Raw genomic sequence first — 22219 nt, 5'->3', positions numbered from 1 at the left:
ACTTTCTGAATCCACTGTATATAATTAAATGAGTGTACTCTTTTCTAATTTTAACGATGCAACAATTTTCCTACTTATAGTACCATATGCATCATTTGTTGTATTTAGGTCAGTACTTGTTAGTACTTCTTGCTTATAAATAAATCTCTTCTAATATAAATCCAAAGGACCTCTGCTTTTTAAATATGAAAAGGATGTACATTTTACTAGGGCAGATGTATGGGAAAAATTGGTATCAGTTTCATTATCAGCCACGGCTTCTATAGTCTCTCTGGGGGACTGCAGTAACAACAGCAGCCGACCAAACTTGCTTTGAATTTCATCAGGATTGTTTGCGGAGGTCTGATTTAGGGTGGGCATTGTTGAGAAAGATCTTTGCCTTGTTTGGGGGTATTGTCTGAGACTCCTCTCCTGCAGAGACCAGCTTCAAAGATGAGCCCCTCTGAGGCTTAATGAAACAGGACAGTCCCCAGACGGCCCTCCACAACACCAGGTGTTCTCTCCTTAATGAGCTCATGCAGCAGTGCGAACTTCATCAGTCTCTTCTGGATTAATAATGCTAGCCGATGTCTGGGCTCCAGCTTGGAGCTGAATAATAGAGCAGTGTGCTTCATCGACCTTGACATACGTCTATAGATGTGGTTTGATGCTGTGCTGACGGGATGGAAACCACAGTATTTGTTACATTCCCATGTTGTGGAACATTTGCATGGTGCTGTAGGAGTCTTTGGTGTAATACAAGTGAAAGGTGCAGTATTGGAAATTTTCGAGGAGCACAAATACAATATTTGTGTTACACATAATTCTCATTAAAAGCCATTTATTACTTCAAAAAAAAAATAATAATAATAATAAATATACAGTATATATATATATATATATATATATATATATATATATATATATATATAATTTTTAATTGTTTAAAGACCATTATTAGGGGTACATCAGTTTTCCCATGACAGAGTTGTATTATTAACCTTTATTTTGACCCTGTACTAATTTAAGTTGTGTTGGGAAGTGTTGAGAAGCAAGTTTATTATTATTATTTTTTTTTTTAAATAAATAAAAAATCCTGTAATCTGTTACAGTTGAAGAGAAAAATATTTGTAATTAAATTTCAATTATGAAAATGTTAAAGAATATAAAGGGGGTTACATCTGAATATTTTCTCACATTTAAATATTTGATTTCTTTCTCAAGCTGCATTGACTGCTATAAAATATGAGACACCAAATGTTTCAGAAGTTTTGGGCATAGAATAGGACAGAACAGGGTTTATGTATATGCTTTATTTTTTAAGATTAACAGTTTTTTCCAAGGCAATGTTATATGCCAGTATTTCTTATAGCTTTGCAAAGATTTAGTGTTTGTAACGCCTCGGCTAGATCAAGGCTGTCTCATAACACGCCTCTAATATGATGTGACGTGACCAAATGCTGAACTTTCATTGACAGCGATGCTTCTTTTGAAGTGGGGATCAGCCTACTGAAGTATTTGGATTGAAGCATATTTATAACTGCAAAGACCATTCTGTTCGATTCTGCAATAATTTTCCATTGCTGATGTGTGACTATATGCTGACACAGTATAACAATAGTGAGTTTGACACTTATTACTGAAGAGTTACTATTTCTCTTTTAAATCTCAAAAATGTATTTTTCTGCCTATTTCTACTTTGTATTTTCATTGCCGTTTACATTTTTGATTGCACTTACTGGTGATTATAATAATTGCCCTCCGCTAAGTAGGAGCCTCTGTAATTTGTATTGCTCCCTTCCTGCATTTAAGTGCAAACTGTAGTTTCGATTTGAAGGCATTACCCTGCTATAGGCTATTGCCTGTGGCAATTATGAGGATGCCACAGCTGTTTTCACTTTAGTGTCTTAGACTGTGTATTTATATGATGTCTGTGCACTGACACGGAAGCATCAGTGGAAGAGTTCAGCTTCCTTGTGTGAAGACCAACGAGTATAAAGACCTGCAACTTTACTTGCGCGACTTCACTGAGCAACGAAACAGGCAAAGCACTTAAAGTACTTCTATTATATACTATTATCTTCCCTTTACTCAATTTCCTTTTCTGTCCTCTCTTTCTTGACCTCTATCATGTGTTTCCAAACCATTCCTGTTGTCTCTGGAAAACGCTCTAATGTCACACGCAGACGCCAATGCAATGTTGCGAACCTGCATCCTATCCCTACATCCTCTACTGCATCTCTTTCTTTCTCTGTGGGTCTTTGGAATTGTAAGTCAACTGCCAACAAAGTAGAATTCATTTCTGCTTTTTCCTTAAACTCCACACTCAGCATCTTGGGCTTGACTGAGACCTGGATTCGTCCAGAAAACTCAGCAACCCCAGCTGCTATCTCCAACAATTTCTCTTTCTCTCATAGCCACCGTCAGGGTGGGGGCACTGATCTTCTCATTTCTAACAATTGGAAATACTCACCCCACTCTCCCCTATGCAATTATAACTCATTTGAATCTCATGTGATCACTTTAACAGCTCCTATAAAACTCCAGGCTGTGGTAATTTACCGCCCTCCTGGGCAAATTCTAGGCACCTTCCAAGAGGAGCTGGATGGTCTGCGGTCCTCATTCCCGGAGTACGGCAGGCCACTTTTAGACTTTGGGGACTTCAACATTCATCTGGAAAAGTCTTATGGTACAGACTTCCATTCACTCCTTTTTCATCTGATCTCAAACTACCTATCCCCTACAAGCACACACAAATCAGGCCACCAACTTGACTTAATCTGCACACGCAATTGTATTGCAGACAGCATTCTGGTAAAGCATTTTTCTATGAAAAAGCTCTGCTCTCTTTTGTCCAACTTTTCGAAGGAAAGAGGGGCAGCCATCCACTTCCCACAGTTAAGGACCCACCACTGATGAGGCACGGAGGAGAGTGAGCTCGTGGGGATCACAGGTGGATCTGGCTGAGGAGTTTAGAGAGGGACTTTCCCTTTCGTGCTCGTCGTTAGTGCTAGAGGTTAGTGCTCTGCTGGGTTCTACCCAGGAACAGCAGGAGATGTCCGAGGGTGGCGAAGAAGCTGAGGTTGAGCCTTCTCAATCCTCCTGCCCTGCATATGTAGAGCTGTTGGAGGATATGGATTTCGCCACGGCAAAGTTGGACTTTCCATGGAAGCATGTCAGCAAGCTGACGCCGCGAGGTCGGCTCGACGAGCGTTATCTTTCTGGCTCTGGCTATTTGTGAGGTTCTTGTGGTAGTTTAGCAGCACTCCCCTTTACCAAAAAGGTTGCCTATGAGCGCGCTAGTCTCTTTCTAAATTCAGAGTTCTCCTCTCATGTGAGATTGAGTTCTCTGTTTTCTCCCCCAGAGTGCTCCAGCATTATTACCTCAATCGAGTTTGAGTTGATGACTCTCAAACATATCAATTTGGGATGCACCATTCCATCTATGAGCTGCTCTATCAGAGTGCCATGAGATCCCCCTCCTTAGAACAGTTTTTAAAATCCATGTTATGGTAAGTGTTCACGTAAAGTCTTTGCGCACTTTCTGAAATCCACACTTTGGTAAGTTTGCACGCTAGTGCTCTGCGTTCTTTCTAAAATCCTATATGGTGAAGGCTTTGTGCAGTTGCTTCATTCCCTTTCTTGAGTTGGTAGAAGCCTCGTTAATCTTGGGTGCTACTCCACCTATGTATCATCGGATATCTATCTAAACAGGGTGTTGCTATTAGGGATCTATTGAGACAGCTACTTCAGCAAGCTTATGCAAGAGCAAGAGGTAGCCCCTGTGTGATTTAATATAAAATGCTAGGCTCTTTGCTGTATCCCTGTAAAAGGAATATTTCTTGATTCCAAGCCTTCAGCTTTACCCCGGGCCGTGGTCATAACAAGTAAGTTGGGTATGTAGCCTAGGCCTTTGGCCGTAAGGGGTAATGTCACAGACAGTCGTCCTAGGGGCAACTCCAATGGAAATGGTAGAGCTGTTAATTAGTGTTTGCCATGATTCTGGCCTGCACTCCCCTCAGCATGGCGGCATGGGTATACTGTACCCCTAGATGACACAGTTCGAAGTTCTCTTTAAAGGGAACATCTCAAGTTACGAATGTAACCATGGTTCCCTGGGTAGGGAACAAGACACTGTATCCTCTAGCTCCCTGCCATGCTTCGGACGCAAGCTTCAGACAAAGAAGTGAATGACATGTTCTCCCAGTGCCTATTTATCCATACTCATGCCGGTAGTGATGTCAGGGGCTGTCGCTGGCCAACTCGTTGGTGTTTTTTCAATGTATGCTTTAGACACAGGTCATGACGAGGTGTTCCCCATAGCTACCCCTAGAGGACGCACTGTCTCGTTACCTACTTAGGGAACCATGGTTACACTGTAACCTGACACTTTTTCCTTAGTGTTTTGACTACTGTGATATTTTACATTTTTAAATGGGTGGTTGTACATTTTTTGTCCGGTCTTTTTTCTGTGTATGTGGTAAAATTCTTGCTCTTCTGAAAAGCACCTTGGTCAGCCTGGTGTTTGCTGTAAATGCGCTATACAAATAAAATGGAAATTGAAAGTTGAATATAAAGATAAAACACTTAAACAAAACATTAGGGCCTTTCGCACCAATTTAGTTCCAGAACGAAATGTACAGTACTGAAGTACTAATTTGGTTTCTGGTACTAAAATCACACCCAGTTCCTGTGGTGCGAAAATGCCCAAAAGTGGGTAGTTTCACAATTAGTTCTGGTACTATGAAAAGGTTCCTACAGTGCGAAAGGCCCTATTGACAGGTCAAAACATCTGAATAATTTAGGTCCCACATTTTTATATATTTTAGTGGTAATCCACTTTATGAAGAATTTTTGGGTAAAAACTCAGTTTCCTTTATTTTGCTATCCTCACTTACTTAATGAACATTAGCATATATACGTACATATACATATATTTTTGAATGAACATTATGACTGAAATATAAACAGACCAGAAAGTATGAGTGAACTCCCTTTTTTATGCACTTTCAGCTGTCCGGAATGACAGGAATAAGAAGAAAAAGGAGATTCCAAAGCAGGAGTTGGCCGAGAGTTATGAACTGACAGCAGAACAAGAGACCATCATTGAGAAGATAAGGAAAGCTCACCAAGAGACGTTTCCCTCACTTTGCCAACTGGGCAAGTACACCACTGTGAGTATTTCTCGCTCGTTCACTTAAATAACTTAAATAGCTTAAGATGAGCCATATTTCAGTGCTAAAGTCACACTATCATGAGGGTCAGGGTCAAAGGGTATGTCATAAACACACGGGTCCCATATACAATAATGCTTTTATATATGAAGTGCATTCTATATATATATATATATATATATATATATATATATATATATATATATATATATATATATATATATATATATATATATATATATATATATGAACACTATAATGTTTGTGTGTGAGTGTGTGTGCATGCATTTATGTGTGGCTGTGTGCATAAAAACGAGCGTATAATGGCCAAATTGTTTCTCTCTTTGTGCACATTTACCACATTGTAATATGTATTTGCAGGTGAAACTTGAAAAATTTGAATATCATGCAAAAGTTCATTTATTTCAGTATTTCAACTTAAAAGGTGAAACCAATATATTATATTGACTCATTACATGCAAAGTTAGATATTTCAAGCCTTTATTTTTTATAATGTTGACGATTATGGCTTACAGCATATGTAAACCCCAAATTCTAAATTAGAATATTGTGAAAAGGTTTTCATAAGCTTTAAGCCATAATTATCTCACTTTGCATTTGCAGTTAATAATGATTCAGAACATTATTGATCAGACCAACCTGTATGCAGATCAGTGTATTCAGGCTATGGATGACACTTCAAAACATGCTAGATGTCATGCATAGAAGCCTGTCACAGTTTCAGAAATGAAAACTTTCATGGGCCTCCTTTTTCTCACTGCTATCATTCATAAGCCTGAAATTGTGTTCAAAAAATGTACTGGTGTACAGATGACATGTTAGCTACCTCCTTCTTCAACAAGGTCATGCCTCACAACAGGTTTGAAATCAAATGGAGATTTCCATATCATAAAATTGCACTGACAGGCTGTACAAAATCCGCCCTGTCTTGGATCTGCTTGTGCCCAAAGTCTGCCAAATGTATCAGCCCAAGTCAAACATTTGCATTGATGAGGATATGTTTCTGTGGTGTGGGCGCCTAGCTTTCAGGGTGTACAATCCCCAGAAACCTATCAAATATGGAGTAGAATTCTACATTTCGTGCGATTCTGATACAGGCTACTGTTTTAACATCGAGCCCTATTATGGGGAAAGCGCTAACCTGGGAGACATGGTTGTCTCTTCTTGATCGCCTAACAGTTCATGGCTACAGATTGTTTATGAACAACCTATACAACTCTGTACGACTGTGTGAGCACTTACTTGATGTAAAAACCTGGATGTATGTTCTACAATTAGAAAAAACAGAGGTGAACCGCCGGTCATTCGAGATGTCAGAAATGCTGACCTTAGGATTGGGGAAACAATCGTGCGTCACAACAAAAATGTGATGGTCTTGGCATGGAGAGACAAACAAACAGTGAAAATGGTTACGACATTCCATCAGAACATGGAACGTGTTGAGGTATGGCAGAGAGGCCACCAAGAAAGAGTTGCATAGTAAGAACCAGCATGCATTGTGGAATACAATCATGAAATGAATGGCATTGACAAATTAGACCAAAACATTGTGTACTACCCATTTATCAGGAAGTCTAGTGATGTGAATGTATCTGTTTCAGATCAGTTTGTTCAACACTTTTGTTATTTACAAAGCGAAAAACCAACAGGGTAATTGTAACACTCTTCTCTCTTTCATCCAGAGTGTTATAAAATCATGGACCAGCCAAGAGTATGCTAGTGGTGGGGAGAAAAGTGCTACTGAAAACACTCCAAGAGCACCATACAGCACTGACCCAAAAAACAGGCTGAAGTTCAGTTTTGCTGTTCATGAACTTGTTCCAATACTGCCCACTCCCAAAAAGCAACACCCATCCAGAGGATGCAGAGTTGTTGTACATAAGGGGTTGCAGAAGGCGAACTCGTTCTACTGCAAAAGTTGTGGTGTCCCCTTATATCCTGGGAAATGTTACTATGTGTACCACTCAAAAGCAAATTGAAGTGCCTAAATGTAATATATTTTAAATTTACTTATAATTGTATTTTATTTTGAAAGGTTTTATATATGATTGATATGACATCTACATGTATACTTGAAAATGCACTTGTTTGATAAAAATGCCATTTTCTCAGCTTTTCGTCCAGAATGTTGTTTTTAACAAAAACCTATCTATGTTCAATTGGCAATAAGAAAATAAAAAATGAAGATAAAATAAAAATTTTAGTTTAGTTTTAGTTTATTTATTTATTTATTTTTTGTTTGTTTGTTTAAAAGCAGAGGCTCAGATCTTTATTTTGATATGTAGCATACATATATTCATAGAAGAAAATATTCTGTGGGCCATTAAAATTTTGCGAAAATCGTTAAAAACCCTGGCGGTGGCTGGCAACTTAAAAAAAAAATGCTGGCGGGGAAACAGTTAATCCTTCATTACACTTGTGGGAACTTTATATTGTAATTCACACTGACATGAAGATCCCATTTAAGATGGCTCTGCAAAGTCCCTGATGTATAGGGAGTGTTGTCTGAATGACAGCCGCTCCAGATGAGATTTTATGATGATTTTATTGACAGCAAGCGTATGCTCCATGTGGAGATAGCTGGCAGCTGCAGTGTGTGTAAATATAGCATTAGTTCAGTGTGAGGTGACTCAGATTGACGTGACTGCTCCATTAACTGAGCTGTGAAAGGTTCACAGCAGCAGCAGTGGATTGTGGGTTATCATGGTTTGTGTTCACATACACTAACACTCATCTTTTAATAACAGGCTGTGTCTTGTTCTGAATGCCGGTGTGGCTTTCAATGTTGATTTCTTTCTCAGGAAAGGGCACTATTTGTGCTAGAGTTCCAATACTTTTCTATTAGCTGTGATTCTTATAAAATTTTAATTAAGGATTGTTTTGTTATAAATCAGTTGAAAGTCAGTGCAAAAATATTTACTTACTAGATGTAATCCCTGAACACATTATTTACTGTACAGATAAAATTTGATGTAGCTCAACTAATAGAGTATGGTTCTGCCAACACCAAAGTCATGGGTTTCGATTCTTAACACACATAATGACAGAGCGCTGTCCTTAGTGCATTAAATGTAATATAATATATGTGACCCTTGAGTAAGTAAGCCGTAAGTTGCATGGTTATATTTGTAGCAATAGCCAACAATATATTGTAAGAGTCAAAATTATATATATTTTGTATTTATTTTATGGCAAAAATCATTAGGATATTATGTAAAGATCATGTTGCATTAAGATATTTTGTAAATTTCCTATTGTAAATATATAAAAACTTAATTTTTAATTAGAAATATGCATTGCTAAGAACTTCATTTGGACAATTCAATTTTCTCAATATTTAGATTTTTTTGGACCCTCAGTCTCCAGATTTTCAAATAGTTGTATCTCGATGTTATCCTATCCTATCAAACCATACATCAATGGAAAGCTTATTTATTCAGCTGCCAGATGATGCATAAATCTCAATTTCACAAAATTTCCCGCTGTGACTGGTTCTGTGGTCCAGGGTCACAAATGTTATTTTAACAGTCAACCCTATCCAGGTGCTGGTCATATGATTAGAACATAATCAAAATTGATTTATTTCACTATTCCATTCAATTCCATTCAAAAAGTGAAACTTGTATATTATATTCATTCATTACAAACAGAGTGATATATTTCAAATGTTTATTTCTTTAAATTTTGATAATTACTGACAACCAAGGAAAATCCCAAATTCAGTATCTCAGAAAATTATCATATAACTTAAGACCAATACAAAGAAATTATTTTTTTAGAAATCTTGGCCGAATGAAAAGTATGAACATGAAAAGTATGAGCATGTACAGCACTCAATACTTAGTTGGGGCTCCTGAATGACTGCAGCAATGCAGCGCGGCCTGGAGTGGATCAGTCTGTGGCACTGCTCAGGTGTTATGAGAGACCAGGTTGCTCTGATAGTGGCCTTCAGCTCTTCTGCATTCTTGGGTCTGACATATCGCACCTTCCTCTTCACAATACCTCATAGATTTTCCATGGGCTTAAGGTGAGGCGAGTTTGCTAGCCAATTAAGAACAGGGATACAATGGTCCTTAAACCAGGTACTGGCAGCTTTGGCACTGTTTGCAGGTGCCAAGTCCTGCTGGAAAATGAAATCTGTATCTCATAAAATTGGTCAGCAGCAGGAAGCATAAAGTGCTCTAAAACTTCCTGGTATATGGCTGCGTTGACCTTGGACCTCAGAAAACACAGTGGACCAACACCAGCAGATGACATGGCACCCCAAACCATCACTGTGTAAGGGAAACAGGTAAATTTAGCTCAAAGGGAATCATTTAAGATTTTAAGGGAATTTGAACAGAATCACTGTTTCACGGCTGATCACTGAGACACCCTGCGATTCACTGAATGAGCCGTTTAACATCAAATCTGCACTGGATATTAATATCCAAAGTATAGTGAAAACACTATTAATTTGCACAGTAACAAGATCAGCAGTTTAAGACATTAACTCTTTTCAATATCAATAAGGCTTTATTAGACAAATCTAAGACATATAAACTAATATAACGCATAAGCACTCACAAATTCATACAAGTTTCAGGAAGATAGAAAGTTATGGAAGAATGAGTTTAAGAGAATGGCAATGTGGAATCCCAAGTTAACAGCAATACGCGAAATTGCATAGACACGAACAACCATCAATCACTTAATTAACCCTCGAGTTCCTCAATGAGGTTAAAATTATATTAGATACACCAGTTTAGATAATTCTGGAGGTACTACTTGCGTTGCCTGTATAAAAGGCTTCCCTTTGTTGTCGTTAAAAGGGGGTTTCCCGGTGTTGCTGATTGGCTGGATGTTCAGTAGTCACTGAAGTGACATCTTGGGAAGCCCGTGGTTGGGCGTTGGCTGACGATGCAGAGTTGTGTGGGCTGGTTGAAATTGAACGGGCAGTCGAGGTCAGACTCGGAGACATGGCATTACAAAACTTAACTCAGAACACGAAACTCTGAAACGGAAAAGAAAAGAAACTAAAGCAAAAGAACAGAAGTAAAGTTTGACGAGACTAGGTGGTGTTTCTTCTCATCGTGCCTAAGGAGCAGCAGGCATTCAGGACGAAGCACGCTGGAACGCGCTCAAAGAACGCTTACAGTGATGACTAAAAGCATGACTAAAAAGCAAACGCAAAAAGCAGGCTAAGAGCAAACTAAAAGCCAAAAGCTAAAAGCAGAATTTTATGGTGTCCTAAGTATTTAAACTGGCATGTTGGCCACACCTTAAATTTTTTCTTTACCAATTAGATATCGTCTTTGCTCGGGGTATCATAAATCATATGTTATCTTATCAAGCACGTGGTCCAAATTTTCCCGCTCTTGCAGGGTCTAATTTTGGACATGATTCCTTTAACAAGAATATGCTACATTTGACAAATAACTGATGGTCTGGACTGTTTCAAGCTAACAGATTCAAACACATACTTACTAAACATGAATATGTATCCTTAAGCTATGTAATAGTTATTAAAAGATATACACAAAACATTATTATAAACATCATAGTCAAATGTGTGGGTTACATATAAATTAATATGGAGCTAAGCAATGGACTAATATTCATTTATAAGTCTTTTTGAGTTCATTAAAAGACAGTTTTTGTGCCATTCTCTGACAAAAGATGTTCTGTGGGGACCAGAGGTTAAGAGGTCCCCCTTAGGAATTTCAGTCTGGTTCTGCTAGGTGGGAGGAAGTCAATCCAAGGATCTTGTTTATTACTCTCATGGGTTTACATGTGCTGGCCGGCATTGCATCTTAATTACTTGCCCCAAATTTGACAATCTCTTCTCCGAATTGAAATTGTCAATAATTGTTCTAGTGGTGGTTATGTCTGTTCTGAGAAAGAGTTGGTTGGTTGGTTATCTTGCTTCTGACTCTGGCACTAGGAATGATTTGCCTTTCTGTGGGATTCGGCTCGTGTTTCAACCACAGTCGTGATCGACTCTTTAATTTGTCTGGTTCGGGTCTGATACGCTACAACTGACTGTGGAAACTTTACACTGGACCTCAAGCAACGTGGATTGTGTGCCTCTTATACGTCTGTGTGTAGTGGTTCTTCAAGCACTGACTCCAGCTGCAGTCCACTTTTCCTTCCCTTCGTCTCTCTATTAATGTGCTTGGACACAGAGCTCTGTGAAAACCTAGCCTCTTTTGCAATGACCTTTTGTGTCTTGCCCTCCTTGTGCAAGGTGTCAATGGTCATCTTTTGCACAACTGTCAAGTCAGCAGTCTTCCCCATGATTGTGTAGCCTACAGAACTAAACTGAGAGACCATTTAAAGGCCTTTGCAGGTGTTTAGGTTTAATTAGCTGATTAGAGCTAATCCCTAATTAGCTGGTAGGGAAGTCGTGGCCTAATGGTTAGAGAGTCGGACTTCCAATCGAAAGGTTGTGAGTCCGAGTCTCGGGCCGGCAGGAATTGTGGGTGGGGGGAGTGCATGTACAGTTCTCTCTCCACCTTCAATACCACGACTTAGGTGCCCTTGTGCCCTTGAGAAAGGCATCGAACCTCCAACTGGCTCCAACTGCCAAATGGCTGCCCACTGCTCCGGGTGTGTTTACAGTGTGTGTGTTCACTGCTCTGTGTGTGTGCACTTCGGATGGGTTAAATGCAGAGCACAAATTCTGAGTATGGGTCACCATACTTGGCTGAATGTCACATCACTCACTTATTTTTGTCACTTAGAATGTTTCACCAGGTGTCTTCGATATGGAACCTTTTCACAATATTCTAATTTTTCCAATATTCTGATACTGTATTTGGGATTTTCCTTAGTCGTCAGTTATAATCATCATAATTAAAAGAAATAAAGATTTGGAGTGTATCACTCTGTGAGTAATGAATGAATATAATATACAAGCTTTACTTTTTGAATAGAATTAGTGAAATCAACTTTTTGATGATATTCTAATTATATGACCAGCACCTGTGTATGATATATATACATAAACATAAATATTCATGTTGTTACATGTTTATCACATTATACTTTGGAAATACTTTACAATAAGGTTTCATTGGTTAACATTAACTACTTTAGTTAACATAAACTAAGAATGGACAATACTTTCTACAGCATTTAACATTATTAATCTTAGTTAATATTAATTTCAGCATTTACTTATGCATTATTAAAATCAAGTTGTGTTTGTAAACAAGTTAAAGCATTGTGAACTAACATGAACTAACATGAACAACTGTATTTTTATTAACTAATGTTAACAAAGATTAATAAATACTGGCTTGGCACTCAGCCGTTTACTTGTCTTGTGCATTCTGGATGACAGAAAACTCTTGACATAAATCACAGACACAGTAATACAGCTACTGCAAACTCACAGAATGAGACGCAGCTACACTGACTCTCAAGAAGCATGCAAAAGTGCAAGGGATGCCTAAGCAGCAGCTTATCAACTATCTGCAAAAATAAGATTCCTCTGAAAGTTGGCCAAAATAAGGAGACAGTTCCAGTAAAGATAGATCTTCAAGTAAGCATTAACCCTAACACTAACATTGCATGGGAATAAGAATGGGGAGAAAATCTCTATCCATTTTTGGAACGCATACCTGAATGAAACCCAGACCTCTGACTGACAGTGTTCTCTAAAAATGAACATATCTCCTGAGAAAGAGCTGCAGAAGAGACTGCGTGCCTGATTCCAGAGAACTTTCTGGTGGCATCCTAACTGCAGGGTATAAATTGGGTGAAGTGAGCCACTTTTTGTTAAATGTGGAGTTGAAATATCCAGATGTTCTTTTCTTTATTATCTTTGTTAATTTTAAGGTCCAGCTATAATATTTTCATTTGAATTAAGTTTATATAATGTGAAATTTGTAAGGTACAGTATTTACCAATAAACATTCTGAGATCATGCACTCCAGGTAAATGCATATATAATAAATATATACACTGCCGTTAAAAATTTTGAAACCAGTAAGTTTTGTAATGTCTTTTAAAGTATTTTCTTCTCATCTTTTATTTAAAATAAAAACCGGTAACACTTTATTTTGATAGTCCACTTTAGACATTCTACTAGCAGTAAGTAACTTTGCAACTACATGTCAACTAGCAGTTAGTAGAGTCTTAGCTGCTTAATGTCTTCTAACACTTTCTTTGTCAACTAACTGTCAACTTATACTAAGCCTAAACCTAAACCTACCCCTAACACTAACCCTAAACCCACCCTAACAGTCTACTCTGAGAGTTAGTAGATATGTAGTTCCAAATTTCTGAGATTTAGTTGATATGTAGTTGACATGTAGCTACAAAGTTACTTATAGTCAGTAGAATGTCTAAAGTGGACTATCGAAATAAAGTGTAACCTAAAAACCTTTTAACAATATACACTATGGTTCAAAAGTTTGGGGTCAGTATTTTGTTTTTTGTTCTTTTTTTTTTTTATGAGTGAAAATTTTATTCAGCATAGATTGGCTGAAAAACAAAAAGTAATAGTAGGGACTTATATTGTTAGAAAATATTCCTATTTTAATAAATGCTTTTCTTTTTTAAACTTTTTATTCATCAAAAAAAAAAAAAGCATGAAAAAAAATCACAGGTTCCTAAAGCATTTAATGCAGCACAACAATTTCAATACTGATAATAAATGTTACACTGACCACTAGGGGTGTAACAGTACGTGTATTCGTACCGGACCGTTTCGGTACAGGGCTTTCGGTAAAGTGCACGTGTGCACCGAATGACTGAATGCAATATTTTGTGTGCGGAACATAGGTTTCCACACGAACATATTAAGTGGCGGAAGTCTCCGCGTTCAGCGCAAATCCCGCCCTGCAGCTGATTCTAAAGTTTTCAAAAGGCATCACGCGAGTGTGAACATCACTACAACTAGGAAAAAAATGACCTTAATTCAAACGCATCTCCCGTCTGCATTTAAACAGACCTTTGCTCTAAATTCCGATCGGGCCAACCCAATAACGAAATATGAGAAGGTCTAAAAACTGAAACTGTTGTTGCTGCACTTTCTGCACATTTTTTTTTTATATATATTTTATTTAAAAGTGTTTAAAAAAAGTGTAAACAAATTGTTAAAAAAAAGTTTAAAGTAATAAACAACCTGCAGTTTAATGTTTGCATTTCTTTCCCTTACTGTACTGAAAATGAACCGAACCGTGACTTTAAAACCGAGGTACGTACCGAACCGTGATTTTTGTGTACCGTTACACCCCTACTGACCACTGGAGTAATGATGCTGAAAAATCAGCTTTACATTACAGGAATAAATTAAATTTTAAAGTATATTAAAATAGAAAATAAGAATACTTTGTATCCAATAAATACAGCACTAATAAGCAGAAGAGACTTCTTTAAAAAAAAAAAACATAAAAATTTGTACTGATCCTAAACTTGTAACAATAGGATAACAATATTGTATTTTTTTTTTTGTTTTTTTTTGTTTTTATTAAAATCATGCCAATAAAGCAATTTTGCATTGGATGCTCCTTTGTCTTTTTAAAATACAGATTCAACTTAATTTATATATATCCACCATATGAAAAAATAAATAAATATGTTAAGAATCTTCCCTCTGCTAGTTGAAACACCTCTGGTTCTGGTTTAGTGCTTGCAATCTTTGACTGATGAGACAAAAAAATCCTATAGACTTACAATGAAGGAGAGGTACCCAATCAGGACTCTATAGCAGTGGAATAAGGGCCACGTAGAATACTTCAGCAACCATGTACCAATGTCTTGACAACATCCCGGAATCGAGGTGATGTGTTTTGTGCGGTCCAGCACCACTCTTATGAAAATAGGAGAAACACAGGCTCTGAGGCTATACCGTGGACTTACCTCTACATATGGAACATATTCCTCTATTAGTTCTCAAGGATTCAGCCACCTCCATTCTTACTTTATGAAAATGTGTGCAGGTCTGCTACCCTCTTGATGGAGGCCAGTGTAACCAGGAACAGAGTCTACACTGAAAGAAACTAAAAAGAAAAGCTCAACTGATTGCAAATGCTCAAATGGGACCCAATGTAGTGCTTCGAGCACCAGAGACGGGTCCCAAGAATGTAGAGGGAGGCAGAGGAGGGTTCAACCTTCTGTCCTCCCTAAGGAACCTGATGACCAGGCTGTACTTCCCCACCGTTTTCCCCTCCATGGGGTCATGGTTAGCAGAAATAGCAGTGATGTAAACTTGGTGGTTGGAGACAGCCTTCGCTCCAACCTTTGCTGCAAGAAGGAGAGCACAGCTCTGGTTGGATATCTTTGGTAGTCCTCTCGACGAGAGGAACACCACTCGACGAACAGGTTCCACTTCAAGGCATAAGTGTGTCTCGTAGACAGTGCCTGCACTGAAGTGATGGTGGCCGTAACCTCTTGGGGTAGGTCACCTAGAACCTCAGTGTCCTGTCCAGGGACCAAACATGAAGCCACAAGGTGCCCCATCTCTGAGTCAGTGGATCCTTCCTCAAATGAGCGGGCCAGTAGGGTTCCACAAGCAGAACCTGCTCCTCATCTTCCCTGACTTTGCACAGTCTCTCAGTCAGGGACTAAAACAGCCGGCAGTGATAGGTTTCTAAAGAGTCAAACAGGTCTACCTGAGCAACCCTGAAACATCTCCAGATCTGCTGGACCATCTGGGGATGAAATCTCCATTCTTCTGGGAGTGCAGCTTGTGACAGTTTATCGGCTGTGGAGGCCGGGAATGTGAATGGCACGAAGCGACATCAGATGCTTCTCATTCCAAAGATGGAGGTGGCGGGCAAGTTGCGACATAAGATGGGAGCAAGGCCCCATTAACCATCGTGCCAGGATGGGGTAGAAGCCCCATTCTTACTGGGCCCGAGTAAGAATGGAGGTGGATGCCCAGCCGGGTGGAGGCAGCATCTGGCCGCCTGGGCAGGATGTGTTGGATCGCCTCATTCTGCTTCTGTGCAGCAGAGAACTGCTAGGCGAAGCTCTCGACTGTGTTGAAAAAGAGGTCGGTCTGGGACACAGGGGCATTAAGTACTTCTGTCAGGAAGATAGCTAGATTGTGGCAGAGGCAATGGAACTCCACCCGTTTCAAGGTGGTGGAGCCTGGTCCGCAACTCCAAGATGGTCATATTCCCGCAATGGGAACATCACTCTTCCACAAACGGCACTTCAGCCTGCTTAATGCCCAGGCATGTGAGGCAGTGATCACCCAGCACCAGGTAACGGCCAGATCCAGAAACACATGGGTGAAATTTTTAAAAAGACACACTTTAAAAAGACATTCACCCATGAATGCTCTTCTAGTTTTGCTGAAGCACACAGGGGAGAGAGCCACCGCAACGCAACAGGGGGAAGTGCAGCCTGTAGTTTACACCCTCTCAACAAAGGTTGACTGACCCAATGTCGCACCTCAACACCTACACAGCGAAGCTTCTTTGAGAGTGCTGACTCATTCAACACGCACAAAGACTTGTCAGGAAAAGAACGATAACACTTGTTGGATCTGAAGCAAAAAGCTGATTATGCATTGCACTGGCTGCCTACTTATACTGATCAGTGGCAGCTTGATGCAATAATTGCATGCCAGTGTGCATTGGCTCATTTAGTTTACACTCAAAGTAGATTGGTCTCTCTTGCGAGATTCCCAATTTGCTAGTCACCAACATGATGTCGAGAGTGACCAACTGAAAGGGAAAGTAATTTCCCAGCAACAAAATTGTATGAAAAAAAAAGTTAATATAAAGCCCTGTGTATGTTAGCTTAGGAAGTCACTTCTGCTGGCATGATTTTCTGTCATTTTGCATTGATAAAAGCTAAAAAAAAAAAAAATTCTTTCCTTGTCTCCCTAACTCCATAAAAAGCACAGATATGCCACGCTTAACAGTGATGTTTGCCTGAACAGCAGCGAGGGGTGTTTAAACACGGCTTTAATCTGGATCAGGACTAATTATCCTCGCTCTCAGCCTGAGAGAAGTTCCTCATTATTACACACGATTGGTTCCCGACAAGCTTTTATTAAGCAACAGAAAAGAAGCAAGCGCTCTCTCAGATTAGGTTGAAGCTCCAATTATGCCGTAAAATATTCAAATCCCATCCTTCAGTGATTGAGGAGTTCACAGGCGGGTGAGAGAGATAGCTGCGCTTCGGTCCTACAATGAATAATGCTTTATTGACAGTGATGGTTATGAGAAATGACCCTGGCAGCTTTAAAGATCAAATAAAACAGTGCTGATATGTGGCCTTCGGTTCAAGGAGGTGGTTTTGAGATATTAGCAGGATAGGCAGCATGTGCTCTTTTACATCATTGTTAGCACTGTTTGTGTGATCGATGCAGATGTGCTCATTCTAACATCGGCAGCTTATTTTCTAATGTCGCAAGTTGTCTAATTTGTTAGGATAAATGTAGCTAAATTAAATTAGAATTCCCTGGCCACTTCCTTGTTTGGCTCTATTGAATTATGACCGTGTGGTAATTGACTGAGATTGGAAGGAAAATCAAACAGCGTCATCTTTGCCCCAGGGAGGAAGAAGACAAGTAGGTTTAATATCAAAGTCTGGCCGCTTGTCTTTCTGTGGTTAGTTTGCCAATAATTGGTGAGGTCTCTCAGCAAAATGTGCCACCACTCTCTTAGAGTGATTTAATGGCAGCTGTGATATGCTTCACTCTGAAGCAGAGATCATATTTACTGATCTGAGCCCAAGACAATAGATCCACACAGAGCATCTCACAGCCTGCGGCTTTCAGTCTAGAGCACAGGAAACCATTCTCTTTGATGAATAAGGCTAGTGACAGAATCGAACCTGGGGCCAGCGGGAATGATCTTGGCTATTTCTTTTTGGGATATCTCAGAACTGACAGAAAGCTATATTTTTAAACATCATACGATTTTTCAAATGTATTTAGAATGTTAGTTTATGTGCAGTTTAAATGGCATGTAGTCAGCATTCTGATTATATGTTAGGTTGAATCAGACAAAAAAACTGTTAATGCCAAAATCTAAAGATAAAATGTTTATTATACTATACTAAATACAATATAATATAAATATACTCATTTTTAATGTACTATATATGATTTAAATATGCTTAAAATATATTTGTTCTACCAATATCTTTCTTTTTTGTTCTTTTTTTTATATCCCCTCATACGATTAAAAAGTGTTTTGGGTTTAAAAAACACGATTTGTCACAAATTCTGGTCTTATGAACTTACGTACACTCACCACCAGAGGTCACCCACATGGACTACATGAACTCTCACAATACACAGACTGTTAAACTATACCCTGGACTACATTTCCCATCATCCATTGCACTGATTTAACACAGTTGTAACCAATCACACACTCATCTGAAATCTATTACACACACAGGTCGCTGTGATTTTGCTAAGTATGTCGGTAACACTTTAGAATAAGGTTCCATTAGTTAATGTTAGTTAACTACTTTCATTAACATGAACTAAGCAAGAACAATCCTCCTACAGCATTTATAAGTCTTAGTTCATGTTAATTTCAACATTTACTAATGCATTATTTAAATCAAAAGTTGTGCTTGTTAACATTAGTTAATGCACTGTGAATTACCATGAACTAACAATGAATAACTGTATTTTCATTAACTAACATTAACGAAGATGAATAAATACAGTAATAAATGTATTATTCATTGTTTGTTCATGTTAATTAATACATTAACTAACATTAACTAATGGAACCTTATTCTAAAGTGTTACCAGTATGTCTTTTGTTGATCCTGGATCAATATTATTATTAAAAATATAGACTTAACCCAATCCCTGCCCCTAAACCTAACCTTATCATAATTTATTCCTAAAATCAGTGGGAAATTATAGCTGATTAACAAGGGTGTAGAAGCACCTAACCCTGATTTAAACAGCCTAAAACAGATATTTCCTGAAAAGTTATATCTCATTTCTGATTGGTTGATTGGAATGATGTTCCAGGATCGATAAGGTTGTTGTACTTGGTGAAATCACACTCACCTACAGTACACATTCAATATAACACCCACCCAGATTCTGCTTAAGCTGCTTAGTATTGTCTGCGTTTATTATTCTCCTAGTGATAGCGTTTTAAGGAACCAGTTCCAGTTTCCTAGTTTAGTCATAGTGTCACCTTGCCTGTTTTCCTGTGTTAAGATTCTTGCCTGTGTTTTCAGATTACTCTTTTTGTCTTGCTGTTTCATGGATTATTGCTGTGTAATAGGGGTTGAACGACTAGTGATTTTTTTAAAGTCGACTTTTATGTGATGAAAGTCGTGTCAAAGTTGACTAGTTACTGATGACGTCGTTAATGAACATAAGCTTGGAGTTGTAAAAAACACCTTGTGCACAAGGTGTTGAGAAATCATACACTGTAAAAAATTTCTTGCTGTTTTTACAAAAACTTTTTGGCAGCTGTGGTTGCCAGAATAATTTTGTAAAAATACAGAAAACTGTAAACACATTTACGTCAAAAACTGTTAATTTTACAATATAAAGCTGTAATTTACAAACAAGAAAATGTGAATATAAACCAGTAAATTCAACAACACACAAAATTAAATCTGTTTTGTACCTTGAAAATACTGACAACCACCATAATAATAAAGATGGTACTGTATAAGAGAAAGCCACATGAAGTATCAAAGCTCATCACAAGTAGCTTCACCACAAGCAGAAGTATATATTAACATATAGAAGGTGCACATTTATGGAAACACAAAACACCATCATGGTAACACACGTGATACTTAAATAATGCAAAAAACTTTCATTAAGCAACAGAAGATGTAACATAAAGCTCAAATGTACATAACTGATAACAAGAACTATTTAAAAACATGATTATTTAAACAAAATACTTTCAAACGTGGAGTGTCACGCAGGGAATTCTGGGAATATCAGTTTACAGTTTTAGACTGTAAATTATACATTGATTTGTTCTTTTTTTACTTCTAAAAGCTGTATAATTAACAGAATTTTACTGTAAATTTACATTAAATGCTTTGTTAGATCTTTTACAGTTTTTCCCTGTATATAGTACGGGAACTTACTGTTAACCTATTATCAGTTTTTTTCCGTAGCGTTTTTACAAAATTTTACAGTTAAAATTACACTTATTTTTTACAGTGTAGAACAGTGTTGAGAGTACTTTTCCACGCTGAATGATTCTGTGCGCGAGCGATTTACGCGTGACGTACAAGCTACTGTCTGTAGCCTATGTGTGTGCGTTACAGTGCAGCAGTGCATTAGATTAGAATAGCAATTAATTTACCGGTACAATAAGCTGTTTAAAATGTGCGTTCTCCTGTTCAATTCCGAGCGTCCAGTAATATAATCACACATGCATGTGGAGTGCTTTCATAGTATGTATATATTTGTTATTTTAACTGTTTGGAAATGGAGCGTAAATGTGGAAGTCCTTCAAAGATTTATCCTGTTGTGCCCTCTATAGGACCGGCGACTAGTTGATATCAAGCTTAAAGCGTCATGGCAGATCATTGAAGTTGACTAGTCAACTAATCGATTAGTGGGTGCAACCCCTTCTGTGTACCTGGATTATCTGTCTTTGCCTTGCTCTGTTGGATATTGTTCACAGTTGATTGACCCACGCCTGTTTACTGGACTGCTCTTGTGTTTTGCCCGTACCTTGCCTGTTTGCAGGAGTTTCGAACATGCCCGTGTTTGTGACCACATCTTTATTAAAACCTTTGCAAATGAATCTGCACGTCAATGAAAGTGCTATATAAATGCCTCATGCATTCATATTTTTGAAAATATAAATGTATATATTATAATTTTTTTCAATAAATGCTTTGCTATGTATTACAGTCCAAGAATATATATTCACGTATGTCACATTTGAAGAGAAACTTGCTTATTTATTGTCTGTAACATGCACAAACATATTACACGTCTGAAATAAAATTCAATTGAAATAAATATTGCTTCCACATTTGCACTTACTGTAGGCTTCTATAAGATTGGAAATGTTTTTTATTGCCCCTGAAATACATTTAGCTTTAGGGTTGAAACTAAATATTCAAACAAAATATTTTGTATTTAAAAAATATGTTCAATTGAGCTTCACTATTTTCCATATTAAAAAAAAAAAAAAAACATCTCACCACAATTGTCATTAATTGTCATTTAATAAAAGGGTTTTTAGTTTTTTTTTTTTTTTTTTGGTACTGTAACAATTGTAATAAAAACATTGCAACCAATAACTGTTTATGTGCCCATATAGAATACAAGAGCATTATAACGCTCTCTCTCTTTCTGATGATGTTACTGCTGTGTGAACATGGGAGGTCTGGAGGAGTGAGACTGCTGATCTGAAACAGATGGGCTGTTTAATGTAAACTCTTGGAAAACAAACACATTAGCATCAGCTGCTCTCAAAGCAGATCCCCCTCAGAGTCAGTCATGCCTCTCCCATTCTGTAACTCATGTTAGAGTATTAAGTATTTGTTAGAGTAGAGTATTTTTTGAGTATTTTACAACCCATTTCACAACCCATAAACATGTATGTTTTGAAGTGATGCATAACATCAGACAGAAGATTTAGTTTTAACTCTGTTGCTGTTTGTGTCGTCTGTAGAACTCCAGTGCGGATCACCGCGTTCGTCTGGATCTGGGTCTCTGGGACAAGTTCAGTGAACTGGCCACTAAGTGCATTATTAAAATCGTGGAGTTTGCCAAACGAGTTCCTGGTTTCACTGGACTCACTATCGCTGATCAGATCACACTGCTTAAAGCCGCCTGCCTCGACATATTGGTAGGTGCATGTGTGTGTGTTTGTGTGTATGTGCTCAACTATCATGACTATCATGCAACCATACAGTTTTATAGAGCATAAAACAGAACTTGACTGTTTAGATTAAATATAATACATATTTAATACTGTATTTACCTTTTAAGTGTGATGGTGCATCCATTTATTAACCTTTTTTGGACTTTTTTAATAGTTTGATTGTTTAAATATACTGGTAAACTGGTAACACTTTATAATAACTTTCATTAATAAATCATTAACAAACATTATATAATGTTTAATGATTAC

General features: G+C 38.0%; 1 protein-coding gene across 2 annotated transcripts in view; it reads left to right on the top strand.

The window, feature by feature from the left end:
• The window catches only part of LOC127979202 (retinoic acid receptor beta-like), a 210493-nt gene that overhangs the window by 179186 nt on the left and 9088 nt on the right, over nt 1–22219 (top strand). For both annotated transcript variants that reach the window (XM_052584490.1, XM_052584491.1), the window contains 2 exons: nt 4993–5153; nt 21758–21934. In XM_052584490.1, coding sequence (XP_052440450.1) covers nt 4993–5153; nt 21758–21934 — 338 coding nt within the window. The remainder of the gene's footprint in view (nt 1–4992; nt 5154–21757; nt 21935–22219) is intronic.

Source organism: Carassius gibelio, chromosome B19 (assembly GCF_023724105.1).
Source record: "Carassius gibelio isolate Cgi1373 ecotype wild population from Czech Republic chromosome B19, carGib1.2-hapl.c, whole genome shotgun sequence".
Taxonomy (NCBI): domain Eukaryota; kingdom Metazoa; phylum Chordata; class Actinopteri; order Cypriniformes; family Cyprinidae; genus Carassius; species Carassius gibelio.
This window is presented reverse-complemented; position numbering and strand designations above follow the sequence as displayed.